Below are 24,118 nucleotides of genomic sequence, written 5' to 3'. Positions count from 1 at the left end.
CATGTGCACACTGCAGAAACGTGTGCAAAGCAAATCAAAGAACACAAGTCAGTTGGGGGGCAAGCTTTATTAGTGTCCTTCCGAAGGAAACTAGTCAAATAACTCGAATAATTTCACATGGCTCACAAAGGAGCATTTCCTTTTGTGCAAATATTGTTTCTTTCCGATCATTAAACCCTGGCTTCCAGACTTCAGAAATAACTTTCGGCATGTAACCCCACAGCACTGCTATTGGTTTACACATGACATCGACTGAGCGGAATTTTAATCACTGTTGATCCATCCGTGTTGCTAGACACAAAATAGACACGTCAGCTTAATGGCCTATACAACCAGCGGGTTAAAGCATTACAGATGTTGCTAAGGGGATTGTTTGGAGACAGTTTCTATTTCCCAGTGAGTTCATCTCAGGCTTTGGTTAGGTTCACAGAGAGTTGAAAGGTCTCAAAATAGGAGGCTGCATGGTGGTTGACCCCAACTGTTGGCATGTTTGCATCGGACCACATAGTGTGTGTGTTGGAGAGAGGTGGGCGATGGATATCACTCACTCTCTCTCTCTTCCAGACACTTTCTCTTGATCTTTCACTCAATCGCTCATTTGCTCTCTCTGTCTCACCGCCTCACTCATTTTCATGCTTTGTCTATCTGTCTTTCTCATCCCTTTTCCCCCCTCTTTTTTCTCACTCCCTCCCACACACTTTTTGGCTGTTAACCTTTTCCACAATTTCGCATAACAGGAGTCGTCTTCATAAATCCAGTCACTAGCCAAGTGACAGCGAAGCAGTGGGTTTCACAGCTTGGGAGGCCACCACAAATCTCTTACCTACTTGTTTGTGGTACGCCACTGTACATGAGCTGTCCTGTGGTGGGTGGTAGTGGATGGAGACAAAATGGAGCTTCCATCAACAAAACAGGTACTATGGAAAATCACATGGGATGCATTTCAAAAGGATGTCAACAGACTTGAGTGCTGACAGAGACAGAGCAGACATGGTGGTACACTCCATGAAAGAGTAGGGATGGCAAAATAGCAGAAAAACATGATGACTAACAACGCATTATGTGGTGCTGCCACAGAATGGATTAAAACTATGAGTCACCACCAATGGTTAAAATAAATACGAGGGGTGCAATTATACTAAAAAATATTTAACTATTTTGTAGAACAACAATAGAGGAATAGAACAATACTTTGTTACTGGTACTTTGAAACCATTCCATATAGCTCAAAAATGTATTAAAAAAATTTGAAAAAAGGTTAAAAATAAAATTTAAAATCACAGTAATGAATCCCTGTCTTATAAAAACTGCCAGGAGCAAATATGGATATGCAGTACATTAATCAATGCTTGCAACACATCTGTAAACTGGTACTTAGAAAGCCTATCATAGCATGATAATTCTGTAAAAAAAAATTGAGAGGAATAAAAATATGATACAAAACGCAGTCGGCTGTGAATGGAGTGACAATATGATGAGGTTCATCAGACTAAAGCCACACTCTCACACTCAGCAGAGCTGTATGAAATGAGCAGATTACACTTAGAGTTGTCTATCAATCAGATGATCAAATAAGCATTCTGTTGTTTTCTTTTTTTTATTATTTCTGTGTATAGATGTGGGGGAATGCCGCTCCTTCGTGCTCGCCAGCCACTACCCTCCTGTTTAGAGAGTGTAGTGGACTGCGTGGTTAAGGTTAGGGAAGGGTCATGGTTGATGTTAGCAAGCTAATGGTAAAAAGACAAGTTGTGGTTAGGTTTAGGCACCAAAATAACATAAATTAACATAAATAACACCAATTAAGATCTCAACTGCAGAATTTGAAGATGGCATGCTTTAAAAAATCAGTTGATAATAATTTTGCAATGTTGAAACTTCAGTGGCTATTGGAAAAATTACACGTGATCAAGAACTCATGCTCTTGCTCTACTCTACTACGTCACTCTGCCTGAGCTGTATCTCCTGTTTGTGAACACTTCTGTCAAACCTCTCCACTGCATGCTTATGAATTTGTAGTATCTGACAGCTAGTTAACATAGCTACTTGATTGCTATATACAGTACCTGTCTGGAAGGGGATGATGACATGATGTTGCCACATGCCCGACCAGCTGTAGGTCAGATTAGTGATTTATGTTCTGTTTCACGTTCATGGTACTCATGGCATGAACCACACGGCATGGTGTCTGTGAACAGCAGGTCATTTATGGTTTGTGCAGTTGAAACGGCAAGAGACAGCACATAAACCAGTCATCTGTTCGCTATGTTACATTTACAATAATGGCGAGGTGCACGGCACGGCTACAGGGCTCTATTTTGACCACTGTTCAGGACGTGATTGCGTCATTCTGCTGTTCACGCTGTGGACATGCACAAATCAGCCTTTACCTTTCTAACCATACTGTCATCCATGACTACACAGATAACTGCTGTTAGCTTTTAGACATCATTATATCAATTTGGCAGCTCAAAATATCAAATTGAGAACATAAAACGTAAATCAGGCACACAATTAGGATAAACACCAGGGCTACATTCAATGCATCACGGAGCTGGTATTTTCAGTGGGAAAACTTAGCAAATTGAAAGATGGACAATAAATTGAGAGGCAGTTACAAGTAAGAATAAATAAGTAAAATGGCTATTCTTATTATTGATGGTGGTATCTCATTTTTTACATATATTATTTTTAATCTCACTGTTGGTTTTTAATTCTTGTGATGTTCTTAAATAGGTGAGGGTTGTGCAGTAGGTTTTGTTTATTATTTATTGGTGCTGTATATTGTCTCATGCCTCATGCCATGTCTTAGTATAGATATATTGCTTGTCATGTGCCTGTACTGTGATGTGGTCTCATTTTGCACTGTGTTTTCTCTGTATACGATGCAGTCCCTTTGCACTATTTTGCCCACAGTGAATTTCCCCCAGGGGACAATAAAGTACATCTTAATCTTAATCTTAATCTTAAATTGTTAACAATATTTTGCTCATTATTTCAATCAGCGGCTTTGGCCATGATCCATCAGTCAAATTGTGGATGAAGGGTTCAACACTGATACATGAGTCTACAAGTCACCCAGATTTAGAAATATTAACCCTTATCAGTGAAAGCAATGTTGCAGTGTCTACGGGTTAACAAAGATAATGCCACTCCCTCAAGTTACTCTCTGCTTATTTGACCGGGTGTTCACAGAAAGAGAGACACCATCTACTTACTCCATGGAAACGTTTGTTTTAACTTCTGGTGGACTGGAGAACTAGAACACATGGCTGCCACTTGGGGCACATCTGTTAGGAAAACAAAAAACATTCAAATTTATGACCACATTTTTACAGGTAGCCTGTTATTTTTAGCTGCGCACCAAGAGCACTAAAAACAGAACAAACCCAGGGAGGTCTTACTGGAGGGATGAAACACAAATATTTCATTGAGGGATGGGGCTCAAGACACAGCTTGAACCTAGATTTTGAAGGGTGTTATTTATCTTACAGATTATCACTCTTTGGATTACGGTTTTCTGAGAATAGTTTACTAAGTTTGGTAAGATTCTTTTATATACTTAGCTTCCTCAGCAGCTTTTGAAGCTTTGTTGCAGTGTTAACTACAGAGTAACATCCCTATTTGGACATATTTTACTATACTAATTCAGTAAGACATTGCCAGACATTTCAGATTTTAGCACCAAACCATGGCACTTTGAGACACGTGTTTTGGGCAGTGCTACATTTTGTTTTTTATGTCGAGTTAATCAGACTTTTTTAAGGAGAAGCTCCTCTACAGACTAATTATTGAAATAGCCAGAAACCCTTGTTGCATTTGGGCAGTGTAAATGTTTGAAGTGCTTGTGAACCACATGAGAATGTCCCATTTCAACAGAAAACAATGCAAGTTAAGGCTTTTCTGAGAAATCACCATTCTGGATATTTACCTTAAACCGTCATGAATGCAGGTCCCCTTTGGTCAGTTTACACATTGTGAAACTGTTAAATTGCCTGTGACGCACATGGACATCACACTTCATCCACAGCAATAGACATACTGTAAAAAAAAAAAAAAAAGGTTTTAGTGGTCTACCACATTACCCTAAAACCCCTTTATTGAGTTGGTGTTCACACAAAGAAGATATCCAAAGTCTTTTGTATGCATTTTTGATTTACATCTCTCTGGAGGAGTTGCATTATGGCTCTTGTGATATATCAGAAATAATAGAGTTAATAGGAACCAAGAGTGATCACATTAATGTTAATGGTTGATCGTGTGTGTGAAAATATCATACATGTGCAACACATGCTGGTTACAAAACATATATGAAAATGACTGCAATGTGCTGTTGTCTCCACATAATTCAATAGACTGTGGATGAGCCCTCAACTGCTCTGAGAGTAATGTTAATATATGAGTAGTTAACACTGAAATAACTCAACATTATTCCCAAAAAGAAACAAAGAAACAAAGAAAACAGGTACCTTCAGCAGTCCCTTCTTTTGTCGCACATTCTTATCTGTTTCTTTTATTTGTATTTAACTTCAAGATATATTTTTAAATGCGCTCCTACTGTAAAGGTCATCAGTCTTCACACAGCACCATGGAAACCAGCGACCTCACTGATCTATATGGTGTGTTACCTTACTGTCCATAGATCCTGTGAACCACTCTGGCATTTTAGGGGTGGGAATGTTGTGTTTCACCTAGGAGAGGGCCAGAAACGTGGCCCTCCAGAAGGGCAATGAGGGGACTTTTAAGGGTTACAATTTACAACACCTGCCTTATTTGCTGTTTACTCTGTCAGCATCTTCTGGTGAAAGAGAAGAAAAGAGAGAGGGAGAGAAAAGAGCTTGAAAAACAGGCAGGGAAGAGTGACGTGGAGGGAGACGGGGGGTCACAAGGGTCATCAGTCTGTCCCTGGGAAAAATCTGGTGATGACTGGTTGATTACATGCTGACGTGTGTGTGTGTGTGTTTACTTCAGTGTATGTTCAGTAGATGATTTGCACGTGTGCCCTTACACAGTGTGAGAAGTAATGTCTGCCTGGCCAAAAGCAATGTTCAGAATTGTTCAGAAGAAAAATTCAGGTGAAATGAGCTGTAGCAATACACACAATGAGGAAACAGGCATATCATCTGGCTGAGGAACATTTCTCCGTGGGATAATAGATCCGTGAGTGGTTATCATGCATTCGTACTGGCCACAACACTGGAACTTTTTCAAATATTGCACAGTGTAACTACCTGTGACCTGTGATGTGCATGCACATTTGTGTAGAAATGATGGGTCTGAGTGTAACACACAGAGTATATGTTGCACAAATAGTGCTCATCATGTGTGCCATCAAACTGGTGTGTTTAGGTGTATACTACCCTCTTCTGGGTAAAATTACACAATACAAGTATAAAAGACAAACTGCTGCCATATTATTTGAAGAATACTATGAAACAATATTGTTAATCAGTTATATTCCGATTGCTTGAGCTGGGTGAATGTACATCATGTTTCTATTTAGCAAAATATTCAAAACCAAAATGCCATTGTTTTATGGCTGCATCATTGCATCATCATTATTAGTTTGTTTTTACATGCTGGCAGTGATAAAAAAACCAATATTAGACTATATATTTACTTAGTATTGGCATAACATCAGTATTGTCTTTGTTGCTTACCATTCCTGCCTGTAGTGTAAGTGCACAGTCTGATTATGTTGAACACGGTGACAATTAAGTAATTTAGACAACATTTATCGCTGAACTGTTGAATGTTTTGCTCTATTACAAAATCTCTTCATTATTATGTCAATTAAAAACATTAGCTTTGCATGTTCACTTTACTAAAAATATGTTTTGAACGCAGACAGACAGGATCAGTGCTCATAGGATTCAAGAGGAAAAACAGTTCCCAAATCTGTCCACTAGAGTGCAGCATTAGAAGATTTAGACTATTAGCAATCTTTTACATGGGAGAACATGTGTTTTTTTCTTTTAAATGAGAGGGAAATACTTCTAACACACACACGCACGCAGACACAAACACACACACACACACACACACACATACACACACACACTCAAAGGACATATGCCATTGCACCAGCTGGAGCCATTATTAGTTCATCAAGTAGCCTCAATACAAAACTGGCCTCTGGCAATCAATTTAAAAATTGAAAAGTGACAGTTGTGATATTGTCAGTGCTGTAGTTTTGATCGAGTTCATGTAACAGAGTGCCAGCAGCTGAAGGTGCAGGTGAAGCATTGTTATCTATCAGTAGTGTTAATGAAAGACCTCTCTCTATCTCTCTCTCTGGCTCTCATGCCATTTTGTGGGTGGATGTACTTCCCCTTTTTTTTCTTGTTTCTTTCCTTGTTTCACCGCTTGTGTTCCCAGCTTCACCTACAGCAGATCACGTACTGGAGCCATAAAGCCTCAGGTAAAGTACCTGGTAATGTGGCAGCATCGGAACACCACTAAATGACTGGGGGTCATTACTTGAAAATGTGATCTGCACTAACTGGTGCTAGCCCATTTAGAAGCTCCAAACTACTCATAGTGCAGCATCAGTGGAAGAGTGTGTTCCACTGAGGCCACAGTTCAAGAAGTACCACATCACTCCCAGCTAAATGGAAACACATTAATGTCCATGGAGACCTACAAGTCATAGACCGGACATTACTCATATTATGCAGCAGCAACCCTTGCTGGCAGGGCTCTGTTTCTTGCTTGACTGTCTCAACATGCAGCTGTAATTTTTACTTGTGCTTTTTCACATTTTCAGAAACACATTTTCACATTTTAGAAGCTGCACATTACATTCACAGAACATTAAGGCACTAGTAAAGGGTGTTTTATCCTGCACTGTCTGACTGAAGTCACTCAGAAGACAATGTGTGTGGCTAAAGATATCATGTTGGTAGGCAGGCAATAAAAATGCATAATAGTGGAAGGAAAGCATATGAATTTTCTGAAATGAAATTTAGTTCATCAGGGACTGACAGCTTGTATAAGTCATGGGAACTGCCATTAAATAAATACATACATAAATAAATAAACTCATTTTTACAAGCCTAGGATGAGTTTTTGCATCTAGTATAATAGTGAAAAAATAGCTGATGCTGATGAAATGCTAGTTAGAGCTGGGTGTTAAAAGACCTCAAACACAGTACTTATGTAATGCTGGCCTTGCACCCAGCAGAGTGTTACACTTTTGCTGCTGTCAGGTAGTTTCACCTAAAACAGGTTGTAATGTGTAGAAAGTGTTGTTCCAGCTTTTCAAGAGCCAGAGTAAACAAAGCTAGAGATACAATAGAGAGCAAAGCTTTCAGCTTGAATGGGAAATGTTTGCCCAGTCGCAGCCATCTGGCAGCTGCTCTGCTCACAGCCATACACAAACATAAGCACTTACAGTACACACACAAACACTCGCAGTACACATTTACTCTATGACCACATACTGTATAAAAAACCCTGTGTTATTTGTGCATTTGTCCGTGTCTCTCTGACTTTCTTTCTCTCTCCCTCTCCCTCTCTCTCTCTCTCTCACACACACACACACACACGAACAGGAGTTAACAAGCCAAAACCCACAGCTTTGTGAGGATTCAGAGGGCAATCAGGTGGTCTGACGCAGAGTAATGCTTTTAGGTCCGCACCATTAGCTTCCTTTCAGTGGCCAGAGGGGTTTCCACCTCTTCAGCTGTATTGCTTTGCTCTCTCTGGCTCCTACTTAACAAACAAAGACTCACCCCCACCTCTCCTGTTGTATTTTCAGATGAAAGGCTCACAGCAACCTGCTGCCCAGGATATCTGATACAATATAGTTAAATTCAAAAGTTTAGGCTACAGTTTATCTCTATAACTTAATTATATAAGCCCTATGGTGACCCTGCATTGAGTTAGCTATTGCTTGACATTTTATTTATAAAGGTGTTCAGCATACATTTTCATTTTAAATGTATGATAATGATGTCTTGGCAAAAAAAAAAAAAGACAATTTCTACTACAGAGAGATGCTAAACAACAGCCTGAGGTCACAGTTCCTCCACTTTGTCACAAGAATGTCAAAGCGTAAAAGTAAGTGTATAGGAAATAAATTCTTCATTCTAGCATTCAGTCACAGTATATTGTTGTCTCTCACTACTAATGACTCATACATTTCTGGTATGTAGTGTGCAATGTGTTGGAAATGCTAAAAATAGTGTCAAAGACTACCAAGGACCATCAACAATATATGGACCTTGTAGCATGTTACCATGTAATATAAGCCAGAAAATAGTAATAAACTGATGTTGACCAAAATGGGTTGCATATGTAATTAAATCCATTAATGTGCTAAATTCTTATGACATCATAATACTACATTAATTAGTGATAATTACTTCATAACAGGGGTTCAACATAATTTTAAGTGATGCAATGATGCAATAATAATACTGACTAATAATGATATATTTGATACGACTATAAAGAATATATAACTCAAGTTAATACATTATTACTCATTATTATTATTACATCATCATCTGTTCTAGCAGTAACTGTGAAAGAATAATGTAATACTATTGCATTGTTCAGCACATTATTACATTAACAGGCTGTATTGCATGTTTGACCCAATTAGATGTACTTTTCATTTATTATTATTATTATTACTATTATTATTATTATTACACCATCTAGCAGTCGATTGAAAACAAACCACACCCAACATTTACCATTAATATTTAATTTCTGAACAGCACATTATATCAAAATTAAATATGACGTACTTCAGACATTCTAGACAGACAAACATGCAAGTGTCCAGACATCAGTAACGGCCAATGTTACTGTAGCTGGAACCTAAAAGAAAAAGACTTTGTATTACAATTATAAAACACTGATACTTTGTTGTTTTCCCTCTGTTTCAAACATTTCCATAAATTAATAAACTGATCAATGTGCCACAAACCATCTAACACAGGAACTTACTTTAGCCATGGAAAAAACACATCTCAGACCTTCTTTTTCTTTGCCTACAACACAACATGCACAACAAAACACTGTCTATCATGTGCAGCCAGTAAAGATGCAAGTGGTCAGTTGTAGTAATGGGAGAAAGAGTTTTAACACAGAGGTCAATAAAGCTAAAAATGGGCAGTCTCGGGTTTCTCTATTTAATACAGTGTCAAATCATATTTCAAGGTTCAAGGTTGTGTGTGTGTCATCAGACTGCCGCTCTGTAACTAAGCATTGAGCTTGACTCCCAGGCATAGAGCAAGCTCATTTTTCTGGATCTTTCCATCTTTGTTGACGTCACAGTGGCCAAGAAGAATGACCCGCAGCTTGTCCAGCTCAGGACCTGTGATGCTGGGCTGCAGGGACAGAAGGATGGAAGGATGGATGGAAGGATGGATGAAAGAGGAGGGAGGAACAGGGAGAGATGGAGAGAGTACTGTAAATGTGGTGTTCATAGCAGAGGAGGAGCTATAGTGTTTATGCTTTGCATCCTTGAATCCAACTGTTGCCTCTGTTAAACACTAATTTGTGCCAATACTATGCCAATGTAGAAATGAGCTGACATCACTTAAGGGTAATTTAAGACTTTTGAATGCCACTAAGTAATATCATATTTTTGTGAGGACAATAAACACCAAAAAATCAACACTTACTTATAATGATAAATATATTCAAGTCTACAACATGGATTCAGCTGAACCAGAAAACTAGCGGTGATAATGCAAAATCATGGCTGTATAATCTGCTTAACAATGTACAGAGAATCTGATATGACTTTGTAGAGGCTGTTATACTATGTGGATTGTTGGACTACTCTAATTACCTCTGATAGGTGTGGAAGTACATGAACAGAGTCTATTTTTGACGGTGAGTCCTTTCACAGCAGCACAACTGATTCAAAGAATGGCAGCGTAGAAGCTTACCCTGACCAGTTCCATCATGTCTTTAACAAAGCCGTCCACCTCAGCACCCTCCAGAGCTCCTGTCTTGCTCTAAACAAGAAGGGAAGAAACAAACAATCACACAATAAGGCAAAACAAATTGAAATTTCTGTCTGAAAGCAAAGAATTTCCATTGTGTTCTTCCAAATCCAGGCCTGAGTGATGTCCATTCATTACTATTGCTGATGACATATCATAATTTCCATCCAATCCCACCTACGTTACATCCACTTGACAGGTTACATATGAGCTCATGCAGATTTAAACCAGTGCTGTCCTACTCTATCACAGAGAGAGGATAAAATATGAGGCTTCTGTCCCTCCCTCTCGCTGCTGTCAAACCGAACTGACCACTTGGGCTCAGCTGAGCCCCAAATGAGAAATATAATATCTCGTCTTGGGACCTAGGCTCAGTAAACTGTGTAGATATTGGTCATATAGAGACCCCGTTTTATGCCCTGACCCATAGTTTGAGAAACCAGAGGTGATTAAAAGCGGACAGCAAGTACAGACGACTCCTTATAATGCTTCCCAGAGAAAAAAATCAGACCTGACATTTAAGACACATACACCACTTGACTGTATAAAAAAGATAATGTAACTGTGATTATGATTATATGGGAAAGAAGAAGCTAGTGATTCTTGATGCTTGATTTAAAAAAAAAGAAGTACTAATGAACTCTCTAGAGCTGCATGGTGAAGGAAACAGTCTGAGAGTTAACTCATCAGCCCAGAGAGTGACTTGACAGCATAATGGGTGCTTCATTTTATTATGTTTCATTATAGAGATAAGAGAGCTAATTGGGTTGACTGTTGCTGTACCAGCTCCGGTTATGCACACCCACCGACACGCAAATGCAGACATGCATGCGCGCACACACACACACACACACACACGCACACACACGCACACACGCACACACACACACACACACAAACACACACTGATGAACTCTCAAATGCATCATATCTTAGTCAGTGAGGATAGCATGGGGATTCACTTTAACAAACAGAGAATGGAAAAGCAAATTTTATTATTGCTGCATGACAATTATACTCATGTTTTATTTTATTAGATGGGTTCTGCATGACATTCAGCAGAATTGATACCCCACTTGGCAAGAAAGCTGCCTTATCTGTGATTTCTAAAAAAAAAAAAAAATAAAAAAATTAAAAAATAAAATTAAAAAACCTATAAAAAATAATCCTCATTTTACTTCCTCTGGAAAACAGAGGATCGTGTTAAGAATGTATTCTTACCTTTTAACTGGTATTTACCCTTTACATATTGTTTGAGCTCCTACAGCTGGGGCTGTTAGATGAGTAGCCCACTTTTGAAGCAATTCCCTATTCAGTCATTCATTCATTTTCCAAACCGTTTAGCCTTGTAAGAGCTGCGGAGGTGCTGGAGCACCCTGGACAGCTCACCAGTCCATCACAGGGCAGACAGACAAACAAGAACATTCACACATAGGGGCAATTTAGTATCTCCAATTCACCTGTCCCACGCAGACACAGGGAGAACACGCAAACTCCACTCCACACAGGAATACAACCCAGGACCTTCTTGCTGTGAGGCAACAGTGCTAACCACTACACCACTGTGCCGCCCCACAATTCCCTATTTTACACCTTATTATCAGATTGTTCATTAAATTTCATGTATGTAAGGTGACAGTGTGCATGGAACCTTCTGTTTCCTCTGATCTAAACCATTTCTCCAATGCACATTTTTAGGTGTGTCCATATTCACCTTTTCACCTGAGTTTTTGTTTGCAAAAAAAAGCTAAATCCAGACCCTTTTAAAAGAGAAATGTGGAGAAAAAAAAAAAATTCCAAGTTTGAAATGCCATCTTAAATCACAGACTGTGACAGGGATGATCGTGTGAAAACGCCATGTATTTTTCCCACAGAGAGAAAGCATTGAACTGAGAATTCCATATCTGAGGTTTGAAGATGTTTGTAGTCAACCTTATATCTGATTTCTGAGACGTATTGATCACACAACAATCACCACCCATATTACTGGACATTGCACCATTAAATGTTTTGGAAGTGCAACAGGCTCTGGAACTACAAATGGGATGATGAGTTTGATTTTGGAGCTGTTCTTACCAAAAACAAAATGCTGGAGGGGAAAAGCTGATCATTAAAGAAAAATGGTCTTTATATTATATTATGAGATCAAGATGCTCATATGCTCCCCACTACAGCACTTACGACATCATAATGGGCAAAGATCTTCTCAAAATCTCTCTTCCGCTCCTCTTTACTGCAGGCCTGCAGATGAAACAAACAGAAGTGAGGAGAGACATGAGATGAAAACAGAGGAGGAGACTTTACCTTGGTTGCAAGCTGATTTAACTAAGTTGTCATTTGCAAAAACTTTATGAACAACATGAGCTGTTCACTCACATCCATCTGGAACTGGATCAGGAAATTCTCTTCTAGAGCCAGAATTCTAATAAAAAAGAAATACATGCTGTAATTCAGATCAACAATAAGCACATCACTTACCAAAGAGACATTTAGCTGGAGAAAAATATCCGCTCTGTTAGAGCTCTTTCTCTCTCTCTGGCTATTTAAATATCCATTACCAGTCTACCCAACACAAACTTTTCTTTTTTGAATTATAAAAACGAGTTTCACACTGTTTGAAAATACCTTGCCAAGTCGTTCAAATCCAAACGCCCATCCTTATTTTTGTCAAAGATTTTCATCTGTAAGAAAAAGAGGATGCATTGGAAAGTGTGGAAAGAATTGCAGGCAGTGGGAATCTCTCTCTCTCTCTCTTGTTCTCTCTACTGTTTTCAACAGAGAGTTTTGACTTTGATGAGTTATTTTCTCACACCACCTGTGACTCTAGAGCCGTCCCATCATGCTATCTAGCTAGAGATGTGAACCAATCTTCTCCAAATGGAAATAGTGAAATAATGGGAATGGAGAGTGTAAAGTTAAAAGTTTTTGGGGACTCAGTTCAGTCTCAGGCAGGTGATGAATTGGAAATCAAACCTGCCTTCTGTGTCTCTGTCAGCTGAAGCATGAAGTAACATCTCCTTGGAAAACTGAGCAGAGGGACTTCAGTTGATTGAACGATGTGAACTGTGTTTTATCCAGCATCTTACCAGACAGACATATCACCTCAGGACACATTGTACTGCTGCATCCACACAGCAGCTTGTCAGATCATAAAAACATGATCACTGTTGTCATATGGAAAGTTCCTGACTGGTTGGGGTCTGAACAATTTTTGATGTCAGACCATGCCTCAAGATTTTTCTTCAAAATGAGAATATAGTTTGACTTTTTCACCTTGTTCCTAAATATTTTTGGCAAGCTATGATGACATGGCATTTAGGCACTACTTAGACTATTAATGTAGTTCCTATTGTGGTTATTTCCTGGCATGATTACCTTGCTTCCACACTGCAGGCAACACAATTTCCTATAGAGCTGCGTGACCAGGGTAACTTGTCTAATCGAAAGTTGGCTGCAGCTGAGCTTTCCATGGTCATTGGCCATTAACAGCCAATCAGATTCCTTGTTTCCCAACCTCTTGGATCTGATTTTTTTGAACAATATCATCTGGCCAATGTAAAATGGTTGATTACAGCTATTCAGATCTTTCCAGTTCACTACAACATTCATTTTAAAGTCCATAGCTATTTTTTTTTTTTTTTTTTTTTTTGGCTTAGTTAAAGCTACTTAACTAGTGCTTATATATATTCCCTCCTTTTGTCTTGTAAAGCACTTTGTAACTTTGTTTTAAAAAGGCCTACATGAATAAAGTTAATTTATGAACATCATTATTATTACTAAATGTGATCAGAGCCTCTACACACTGTCTATATTGGCTACAACAGAGCAACCAATAAACCAAGTTGCCTGCAGTGTGAATGCAGGGGTTTTGCAAGAAAGTGTCCATTGGCAAGGACCCATAAACCTTTTTCACAGCGGCCATTTTTGGCATTAACCTTCATTAATGCTCCTAACGGCATTAATGACTTTTCTGTTGAGTTTAGGTCCCATGTTCTTCATGCTCGTTCACTGGAAAGACTCTGCTATACTTAAATATAACACAGCCTTAATTGACGTCATCATTAGTTTTAGAAGAACTTTTACTTTGGTGTGTTAGTGTTGAGATGATGCTCTCAATTATTAATTATTGTTCTTTGTTTATTTTGTATTTATGATGGGCAAACTTAATGTTATGATGTTTGGATTGATTGATTGTTTAAGTTGATGGACACTGATTGACTGACACTGACAAGCCACCTGTGTATTGTGGGTGTGTTTAATAAAGCCTTGCACCCACAGCTAAATTCAGCAGTTAATGCGTGTGTGAGCTAAGAAGCAGCAGAGCGTCTCCCAAGTTTCCATTTTTTATTTCAAGTTTCCTCCGTTTAAGTTCGGTGTTTTCTGTTTATCTGTCTGGGTCCAGAATGCAGTGCCGCTGTATAGCCTTACTCTGGCAACAGTAAGAGTATGTAGAGCGTTACTACCATGGCATCAGTGTACTCCTCCAGCTTGTCAGATGATACTGCCCTGTGGTGCTGCTGGAACAAATCTTTCAGGAAAGCCTGGGAGAAATATGACAAATCAGATGTTATTAAATAGAACTGACTAATAAAGCAGAAGAGTCAGACTGACCCCACCGTCTAAAGGAGACAATGTCCTCTTTTATAGGACAAGATATTCCATTAACACACACTACATCACCTAGCTTGCGACATCTAAATCCAGAAATGCACATCTTTTGTCAGCTGTAGACCTTAAGCAACACAACATGTTTATTTTATCTACTCAGCGAGGGTGAAAAACGATATGACAATATCAGTTATTAATTCAAGTCAAGAAAAGCATTCAACCAATTTCCTGTCAAATTTACGGTGATTCTTACCCATATAATGGTCATCCTTGAAAACAAATTTCTGTGTCACTGCTCAAAATCACAGAGAATGAGTTAATAAACCAAACTTGATGGATGTATCACACTCACACAGAGAAGCAAATACCACTATATGGGTAAGAATCCAAGCTGTCACTTTAAGGAAGCAATGAATGGAACATACCAAATTAACTACAGCAATCAGTACTTCATAGAATATGGATTAAATTGCTTGCTTTCAACATGAACCATTTTTCATTTTAAAGTAAATTGTCACCTTGAGACAAGCTGAAAAAGTACCAACATCTGAGTCCTACTGTGTGACAGAACAGGGCGATTGTTGCTGAGGGTTACTGAAGGCTGCTCCTTTGTAATAAAAGATTTGTGCAAGCAGTCTTACCTTGAGCTCCTGAGCCGATATATAGCCACTGCAGTCAACATCGTACTTCCTCCATATCTATAGTAGCCAGGAGAAAGCAAACAATCACTGTTTACGTACAGTGGAAACTATGGAATAATGTTAAGATAACTAAACTACCTATAGCACCATAAAATCTAGTTAATAGTTAAAGAGCATTTAAAACATCTGCAGACCCTCAGAAAACAATAGACTTTTATACTTTTATACAATGACTATGCAATGACTGAGACATTATCCAAAAAAAAAAAAAAAAAAGGCTCTTGGGATGACATTGTCCTCTTGACTTTGAAATTTCACACCTCTGAGGTGTTTGGAAAAGTTCCTCATCTTTGGCATACGCTGTGACTCCAGTTATGTGTCTATCCTAGTCATGATCATAGATAGTAGAAACTGGTCATAAACAAGGATGGGGCAGCAGAGTCAGTACAAGGAAACCTTACCACTGCTGTGCACCTTTTTGGTTAAACTGAAAGAAATGTTTACTGGTGCTCATGTTATTTAAAAGAAAAGGCTAATTCGGTTTTCATGCTATTGACTGAACCAGGCTAGAATACAGATAAAATTCATAACTGACTGCAGCCTGAGTCCCAGTGAGAAATTTAATGTCATAATGTGGTACCCCGATTCCGAGATTGCCTTATCTTAACACATAAGAGAAAGTGAAACTAATTTTGTCGTTTCAACAAGTTTTGATATAAAATGTGGCCTCTCACCTTCATGAAGTCAACACTGTTGTCGAGAGGAGCTTCTCTGCGAAACACTAACAGGAAGTTCTCATCCTCAGGAAGGATCATATTGGCCAGCTGGAACACAAGTGAGAGGCCAGGGGAAGAGTGATTAGATAATGATGCTTTAAGGTCTTTATCATACATTTCAGCGGAACAATAAAGATTTCCACCTCTTTTATTCCAGTACAGTCTAATGTGGTCCATGTTGTGCTACTGCTATCATGGACATTTTCCTCCAGTCCTGTCTGGTCTGTTTCAGTCTACTTCACTCCATTCCAGTCTAGTCCAGTCTAGTGTAATCCATTTCATTCGAGCAGAGAGGACTGAGAAAAGCAGTAACCACTGAGCTGACTCCAGCCAACCAAGTCCAGTCCAGTCCAGTCTGATCCAGTCCAAGTCTTTTATTCTCCCATCGTCATCAAAAATGTTAAATAAAAAGCAACTCCTCCTGGCTTGGCTCCAGATCCCACGACAGCCCTCCCCTGATCTATCTATTTAATAATATCAGCCTTGCATTAGCAGATTAAACTGGAACCCCATCAACCATCCCTCTAAAATACAGATGAATCTGCAGGCGTAAGGGTCACAAAGCTAAATCAAAGCTCGCTGTCATTCAGAGCGGACAACCGCAATGCAGCAGCAGCTGTTTCGACTGCAGAGGACCCACTGGAAGAACATCATTCTCCAGCTAAAGCTACTAAAATGAGTATAGGAGCCCAAGCAAGAGACACAATATGATGATGGTTTCACTGTTACCATGGCACTTCTACCACACTGTTGCCATTAAAAATTTTCTTTGATGGAGGCCTGTTAGCTGAAAGTCAGATTGTGGTCCTTAGACTATGCATGCTGTATACAGAACAGCTAATCAGTTAAATGTGGGCAGCCAGGAAGGCCCTGAGTCAGCAAGGACCTGCTGAAACTGTCGCTGAGCAAAACACCAGCCTCCTGCAGTGGGGTATAAGTGAACAGTGAATCTCCCAATCAGAATCAAAGAATATTATTCTTAAACATATCACGATGCAACAGTGCAATACCAGTGAATGCATAGTGTATAAAACACACTGCAGGGCTGCTTTCTCACCAGCAGTTCTGTGAACATGCAAGGGTGAAACAAGGTGGCACTGATGCTGCTAAATAAACCACTGGATGCAATTTCCTCGCCTGGTGTGATAGAGAGCTGTGAAACTGTCAGTAATGTGCAGACAGACCAACCATATTGCCAAACAGGATACTGTGGTTTTCAGATAAACCCAGTGACTTCCTTCCAAATGCTGCTATGTCGAGGATGAGACAGTGTGAAGCAGCTGCACCAAAGAATAAAAATAACAAAAAACTTAAAGAACAAAGAGGAAGAAAAAGTATATAGTGTTTATGCTGTTGGAATAATTAAAGTTGTATAACCTAAAGTTGGCTGAATTGGTTATCTCAGGCTTCATTTAAGAAATAAAAAATACTAACTGTACCTTACAGCACTATGGTGTACCTTGACTGTATCCCTGCCCACAGCCTCGACTACACATCAGTGACTAGATACCAGTGGTGGAAAGAGTACTACAAGTTGCTACTCAAGTACAAATACTGTTACTTTGCTGATATTTTACTAAGTAGAGGTAGAAGTACTGCTGTGAAAATATACTGAAGTAAAAGTAGAGAGTAGCTCATTTCAAATGTACTGTAAAAGTGACTGAGTTCCTTTTTCAACACAGTAACTGTGTTCGGTGTGATCTTGTTCTTTTAAAGGTGCATTGCGCAAGATTTGTGCAAACGTGCTGATTAAAGTGAGAACCCTGTAGACTCAACTGACAAATGAATAAGCACAGAATGTGAGTTGACATGGTTCTCATCATCAGGGCAACTCACTGATTCATCCCCTTCTTCCACCCTTCTTCCACATTTTTTTGCCAGTTGAGTCTAAATGGCCCTCGCTTTCATCAATCATCTGCAGTTTTTCATCATCAGGTAAAACTGATGTTAAAAAATACTCCAAAAAGTACAAGTACACAAAAAGATATTCAATTATAGAAAAAAGAGTAAATGTAATTAGTTATTTCCACCTCTGCGAGATATGATATAAAACCTTCATTCCTGTTATAAGCTGGGCTCGGTAGCTTCAAGTGACAGATCTCTGCCTGCATTTGGCCACTCCTGTATAAGTCACTGTAAATCAGTGCCAGTCAATCGGCCACTTACTGCACACATGTATTGATTTTCCACCCTATGAATAATAGCCAAAGGATTCTGAGTCAGATGTAATGCATTAAGGGTATAGCCTAATAAATAGGCAAAGCTTCTTCTTTTTCAGACCTGAAGGAAATGCACTTTATTTCTCTAATGGAGTACTGGTGATGCGCCAGCAAATGCTTAGTCAGCTATTAGCTTTCAGTTTTTTAAGCAATCAATTTTGCCAATTCCTCAGAGTGGAGGCTAATTAAGCAGTGTCACCAAAATATGGTTTTAATTTTCTGAGAAATAGCCATGGCTTGCTCAGCTGAATGTCAGTTTAGTTTGGTTTGATTAAAGAAATTGACTTTAGTCAAAAAGTCCATTGGGAATCCAACTAAATTTAATTAGTGGTGAGTTGCTCTGGAATTGTTGGGGTCTTGTTGTACAAACCTAATAGGATCATTAGATTACTTTTCATTTCACAGGACTTCAAAAGGATTGTTTGATTGTTCACGCTATATCATTATACAACAATCTAACTGGACCTTTTGGGTCTTCAAAGATTCAAAAAGAAACAGAGTTTGTCTCTTATCAACAATCACACATCATCATGACACTCGCAGAAAGTTAATGGTGCACCGCTCCGCCTCACTTCAGGATGTTGTCTTCCTCCACCAGTGGCAGTGATGCTTCCTTGTTTACCACAAAGTGTCTATACTTTAGTTGGAATCTGAATATGACTGATATGCAGTGTATAACAGGTAAATTATCTCCACATGGTTTAAGAGGACAGTTTCTCTCAAACTCTTTTTGTCTTGCTCCCATCTCCCCAACACCGACTTGTTTTATTCAACTGACAACATACAAACCATGGCAGCAGTCCTATCTTGTTTACCACAGAGTGTCTATGTTTTAGTTGGAATTCCAATATATGACTTATCTGCATTGTATATAATAGATTATGTGCATGCTTCATCCTTGCCATAGTAAAAGAGGAAACTCAAAAAGTGGTGACAACTATTTTTTTCTCTAGCTCCCAGCCCCGCCCCATCGCTGCCTTTTTTGTCTTTTTTCCAACTGATAACTTACAAACAAACAAACGTTCAGTCGACATGTGCAGATCTGACAAAAGTTTCAAATACTCAATGCAAAATCCCAAACTTGTCAGAGCTCTTTCAGATAAAGAGAAAAAGTAAGTGGGCATAACTAAATGGGGCTGTAATGTTTCACAGATCAGTTTGATTTAATGGCTTAGGTGGGTCAGCAGGTCTGTTCTGCCACATGTTTTGTTCTGTTTGGGCTCCCTGATTCCCTTCACATCCCTTCACTACGACAGGATAGCTTAGCATGACCCTCAGTTGCCTCGGAAATGAGATTTCATTCTTCACTGGCAATGGTACATGCTGTATCGTAGACCTGGGTACACAAGATGAATAGAAGATGAAGGAGAAAGGGAGTGGAATAAAAGGATGGGGAGGGGGTACAGAGAGAGGGGTGAGAGGAAATGAGGAGCAAGCGAGGGTGGATGAAAGAGAGAGGGTTAGTTACAGAGAGGGAAGGTGAGGAGCACAGGGAGAAGAAAAAGGATCAAAAGGTAATAGGGGTGAGGAAGAAACAGAGACATTAGGATTTGCTTGTCTGCACAAAATACAGAAAGAGACAGAGAGAAAAAAGAGAGGATTAGTGGTGTAAACAAGAGAAGGTAGAGGGAGGAAAAAAGTACCTATGTCTGTATGGAGCCGTCCATGTGATGCTCGATGTAGCTACTCTGTTATATGTCTACAGAGACCATAAAATCACTGGGAGACTAAACACACACACACACACAAAGAAAAAGAATGATGTAATCCCGATTGTGCTGTACCTCTTGTATTTGTAGTTTTCCATCAGCAGTGATGTCATAGGCCGACATGAACCTTTGCTTCAGTCTCTGAACTCTCTCCTCTGTTGCTTTCTCCTATTAGAATAGAATAGAATAGAATAGAATGGAACAGAGTTGTATAGAAGACTTTTTCACGTTGATTTCACATTGTTTTTTTGTCTTTTTTAAAATCAAGTACATGAATCTATTTGAAAAAAAATAGACTTTGTGGGTGTAAAACTTTACAAGCTGAGTCACAGATATTTCAGGCTCCTGTCACCATGGATACGCCTCCTATCTTTTACGAGTTTTTTCAAGGTCTGCTCTCTCAACCCCAGGCTAACTGATAGTAGAGCATCTGATTGACGCCACATGTCCAGTTTGTGTTAGACAAGGCCTGGCTGAGATAAACACCTGAGCCGAACATGTTTTTTTTTTTTTTTTTTTTTTTTTTTTCTGTAAATGGGTTCCGCTGTTCATTTTCCTGTGTCTCTCTGTAAACCCCTGGTCACTGTAGCTATAGTAACCTGTTGATCTATGCTGTCATACAGTGGAGAACACACAGTCCACAGACTAAATGGTGCCAGTAGCTCATTGTAGAAAGACAGCTCTTCTGACTGCTGAAACACACTCTTTAATATGTGATGTCATGTCATTTGAAAAGGCCAACTCTGATAGTGATGGGCCACCAAGGACATGGACGTTTAGTAATCAATCAATCAATCAATCAATCAATCAATCAATCAATCAATCAATCAATCAACCTGTGGGTTAAGATAATCCACTTGTTTCCACTGAAGTTTCATGTCACATGACTAAGTATATATATATTGAAAGAAGGCAGAAAAAGGCAGATTGACCTGCTAGGATCAATAAAATGTCACTTTATTCAAGAAAATTCTGGAAACAAGTTGATTAGCCTTGGAAACAAGGGAGTTTATCTCATCCCACTGGCTTTTTTTTTTTTTTTTAATCATTTGAAGAAACACGTCCCATTTGAGCAGTTATTCTAATAACTGCAAGCCCACGAAGGGAAAATCTGTAAAAATGGTGATGTACAAATTTGAGAGGCCACTTCAGATTGAGCCGTCTCTGGGTTTAACAGTCTCCAGTCTAATTTATCATAGCATTTTAAAGTATAGGGAAGCAGAGTCCCATAGAAGGGAAATAAAATAAACAAATCAATAGAGACCAGCCATCTGGTGAATGCTAGCTACACTTAGCTTGAATAGAGGAGACAGGAATATAGAAAAGAATACAATAGAATAGAAATAATAGAATGCAATAGAGGCAGTACCTAAAAGTCTTTTACACTTAAAAATTCATGGGCAGTGGAAGGATGAAAGATGAGTGAACTGTGGTCAGTGGTCTGATTGCTTCAGTACAGTCCCATTAGTATACTACAGGGAGTTAACCAAGGCTTTTCCTCAGCTTATGTGCTCTGACAGTGAACAGAGCTCTTTAATTGTGTTGTAGCCAACATCCTTAACACCACCCCACCCATCCAGATAACTGCACAGAGGCTAACCATGGCTCAGCTTCCCTCACAGGAGAAAAAAAAAATAATGCCACATACTGTTCCCTGCACTTGTAGTATAAAATCAGGAACTTAAAAAATAAGTAAATGAGCAGTATTGACAGCTTACAGCGATTGTTGCCACAGTGCAAAGAAAGAGGAAACACTTTATTAATTTTGTAATACCTAGGATGCGCAGTAAACCAAATCAAAAACATACCATGTTGTGATCTGTAGAGCTGCAGTCAACATTTCATGGTATCAAATTTATCATCTTGAATCAAAATGATGTATGGCCTTTTGTCTTCTGTTTACTGTCATCAAAGATGTCACATGCTGGTTAAGATCATAACTCTCCACTAAGAATGTCTGCAATAATTATTGTCAATTTCAAATGGAAAAAAATGTTGCTGTCCGTTTGTTTGTGTCACCTCCAGCTACCTTTGACAGATATTATAGTGAGTAGCAACATTCAGTGAAACTGAATGTTAACGTTATGCATGAATCCCCAAATAAAAAGCTGACTTACCTGTGGACCCAGTGTCTTCATCATGTGACGGAAAAACTCATCAAGCTCTTTTCCTTCAATGTAGCCATTATCTGTTAAAGTAAAGTCATATTCACCGGTTTAGGTTGTCAACCTGAAATTGTAACTCTAGATCCAATTTATAGTCCATCTCAATCAATTTAGGATTTTGATTTCCTTCATAATCCTAATACTGGAAAAAAATTTGCAGATTTCATGAGCATATGCATGTCAAACCTGTTTGTGAAAGCATTAATACACTTCAGCATTAATGTGCCCAATGATATTCTGTTGCTCAGAAGATGCTGTTCTTCTCATATGCAGACAAGTTTTACTTGTAATGAAATATGAAACATGATATGAAAAGTCACATTACTCCTAAAATACAAGACAATCACATTTGTTGGCATTATAAATGTGGATGGCCTTTGTATCAAGGTCCAGCACCAGAAGGGAAAAAAAAAAAAAACATAACTATGTCTCCTCTATGTGTCCCTACTTCTCTCTATAGTATGTTTATGGAAAAAATAAAATAAAATAAAAATCTTATCAGCATGTCATCAACAGTCCTCACCGTCTGCATCAAAGTGTTGCCAGATCTCCAGGAAGCCAGCTGCATCAAGGTTATCAAAAGCACTCTCCATTTCCATAAACAGGAGGATTAGCTGAAGTCAACTTTTACACATAAAGTCAATAAAGGCTATGGTGAGTGTGTTCTGTACGGTTCAATTTCCTACTTGTTAAACATATGGGTCCCTCTGACTTCGTAGAGACCACACCTCCTGTATGTGACTCTGTGTGTGTGTATGTGTGACACAGAGTGTGTGTGTGTGTGAGTGTGTGTGTGTGTGTGTGTGTGTGTGTGTGAGAGAGAGAGAGAGAGAGAGAGAGAGAATTGCTTCTCCAAACTGTTGCAGTTTGCCATCTGGTGGCTGTGTTATTACATTGCAAACCTTTCACCTTTTTGTAGTAGTCACTATGTTCGAAATTTCAGAAAAGACAATGCAGACATGTTAAAGCCTGTAAAATTATTTTAATCAATATTAATATTCACATGAAGAAATGTCCAACACCAGTAGAATGACTTAGTGAAACATGTCGATCCATGACTGAACGGAACAAAAAATGTACCGCATAACAAGACTCAGGATGAGCAAACACATTTTTTTTTTTTCAGCTCAAGGGAAAAATAGTCAGTTGTGAGTCATTTGTTTGTTTGTTTGTTTTTTAAATCATGAAAGCAATATTAATTGATTGCATGTAATAACAAACCAATACGTACAAAGAATTAAATTCTGCATTATTATAAACACAATGTACATGTAAACGGAAAAACAACAAAGGATCAAGACATCACCGGCCACTGTTTGCATTTTTTTTTATTCCAAATAAGTTACATACAAACCCCTAGTGTAGTAATGTACTTAGTACCAAAACATTATAGGATTTGCTGTGTTCACATAGGCGTGTGAATAGATCACAGTGTATATATTACATGTGCATATATTACACATACATATATACACACACATACCTACATGTATGAAAGCACATATATACATACAGTACAACTCACAGTCATATCATGCAGTCACACACACGTAGACTCAGGAGTCCAGACTCAATGCTATTGGTTATTTTCACTTTGTCCAGTCTGTGCCTCGAATGAAATGAAGTGGATGGTCACCAAACGGGACAGGAAGCGACCGACAAAACATGAGGCAAAGGATTAGGAGAATATAGACTCCTTTTTCTTTTTTTTTCCTTTAATGCCATTCTTCAGGATTGAACAGGAAATCACCACTAACCTTTCACACAACTTAACAGAAACACAGCCAGCTGCTTTTGAAATCCCATGAGGAAAGCAGAGAGAGAGAGGAGAGAGAGAGAGAGAGAGAGAGAGAAAGGAGAGGAGGTGCCCAGATCACTTCCTTACAGGAAAAATGCTCAAAAATGTCTAGAACATACAGAGCCGCGTGGATGTTTGGCTTTAAATGTATCTTGCAAAGTGCGTGAAACTTTTAGAGGGTCCAAGAGCACCTGGACTTTTTCCACAAAAGTTTCGACAGAAAGTGATGTTTGAGTTTTT

General features: G+C 38.9%; 1 protein-coding gene across 1 annotated transcript; it reads right to left on the bottom strand.

Annotated features, from left to right (window-relative positions):
* Positions 1-8,694: 8,694 nt before the first annotated feature.
* On the bottom strand, positions 8,695-22,756 carry LOC115373795 (secretagogin-like). Its single transcript, XM_030072368.1, has 11 exons — positions 22,604-22,756; positions 22,033-22,103; positions 19,991-20,083; positions 15,946-16,035; positions 15,212-15,268; positions 14,426-14,503; positions 12,588-12,643; positions 12,339-12,384; positions 12,144-12,203; positions 9,906-9,974; positions 8,695-9,338 (listed from the first exon to the last, which is right to left on the bottom strand). Exons 1-11 carry the CDS (start codon positions 22,677-22,679, stop codon positions 9,210-9,212), a joined length of 825 nt encoding a protein of 274 aa, XP_029928228.1. The 5' UTR covers positions 22,680-22,756; the 3' UTR covers positions 8,695-9,209.
* Positions 22,757-24,118: the final 1,362 nt, after the last annotated feature.

The sequence above is a fragment of the Myripristis murdjan genome, chromosome 16 (assembly GCF_902150065.1).
Source record: "Myripristis murdjan chromosome 16, fMyrMur1.1, whole genome shotgun sequence".
Classification (NCBI taxonomy): Eukaryota; Metazoa; Chordata; class Actinopteri; order Holocentriformes; family Holocentridae; genus Myripristis; species Myripristis murdjan.
This window is presented reverse-complemented; position numbering and strand designations above follow the sequence as displayed.

Bases quoted from the DNA above. Each gene is read 5' to 3' on its own strand.
- LOC115373795 (XM_030072368.1), bottom strand. From the start codon at position 22,679: ATGGAAATGGAGAGTGCTTTTGATAACCTTGATGCAGCTGGCTTCCTG. The intron at 20,084-22,032 runs GTAAGTCAGCTT...CTATTCTAATAG, and splicing joins TGAAGACACTGGGTCCACAG to GAGAAAGCAACAGAGGAGAG. The intron at 9,975-12,143 runs GTAAGTGCTGTA...CTTCTTGTTTAG, and splicing joins TCTTTGCCCATTATGATGTC to AGCAAGACAGGAGCTCTGGA.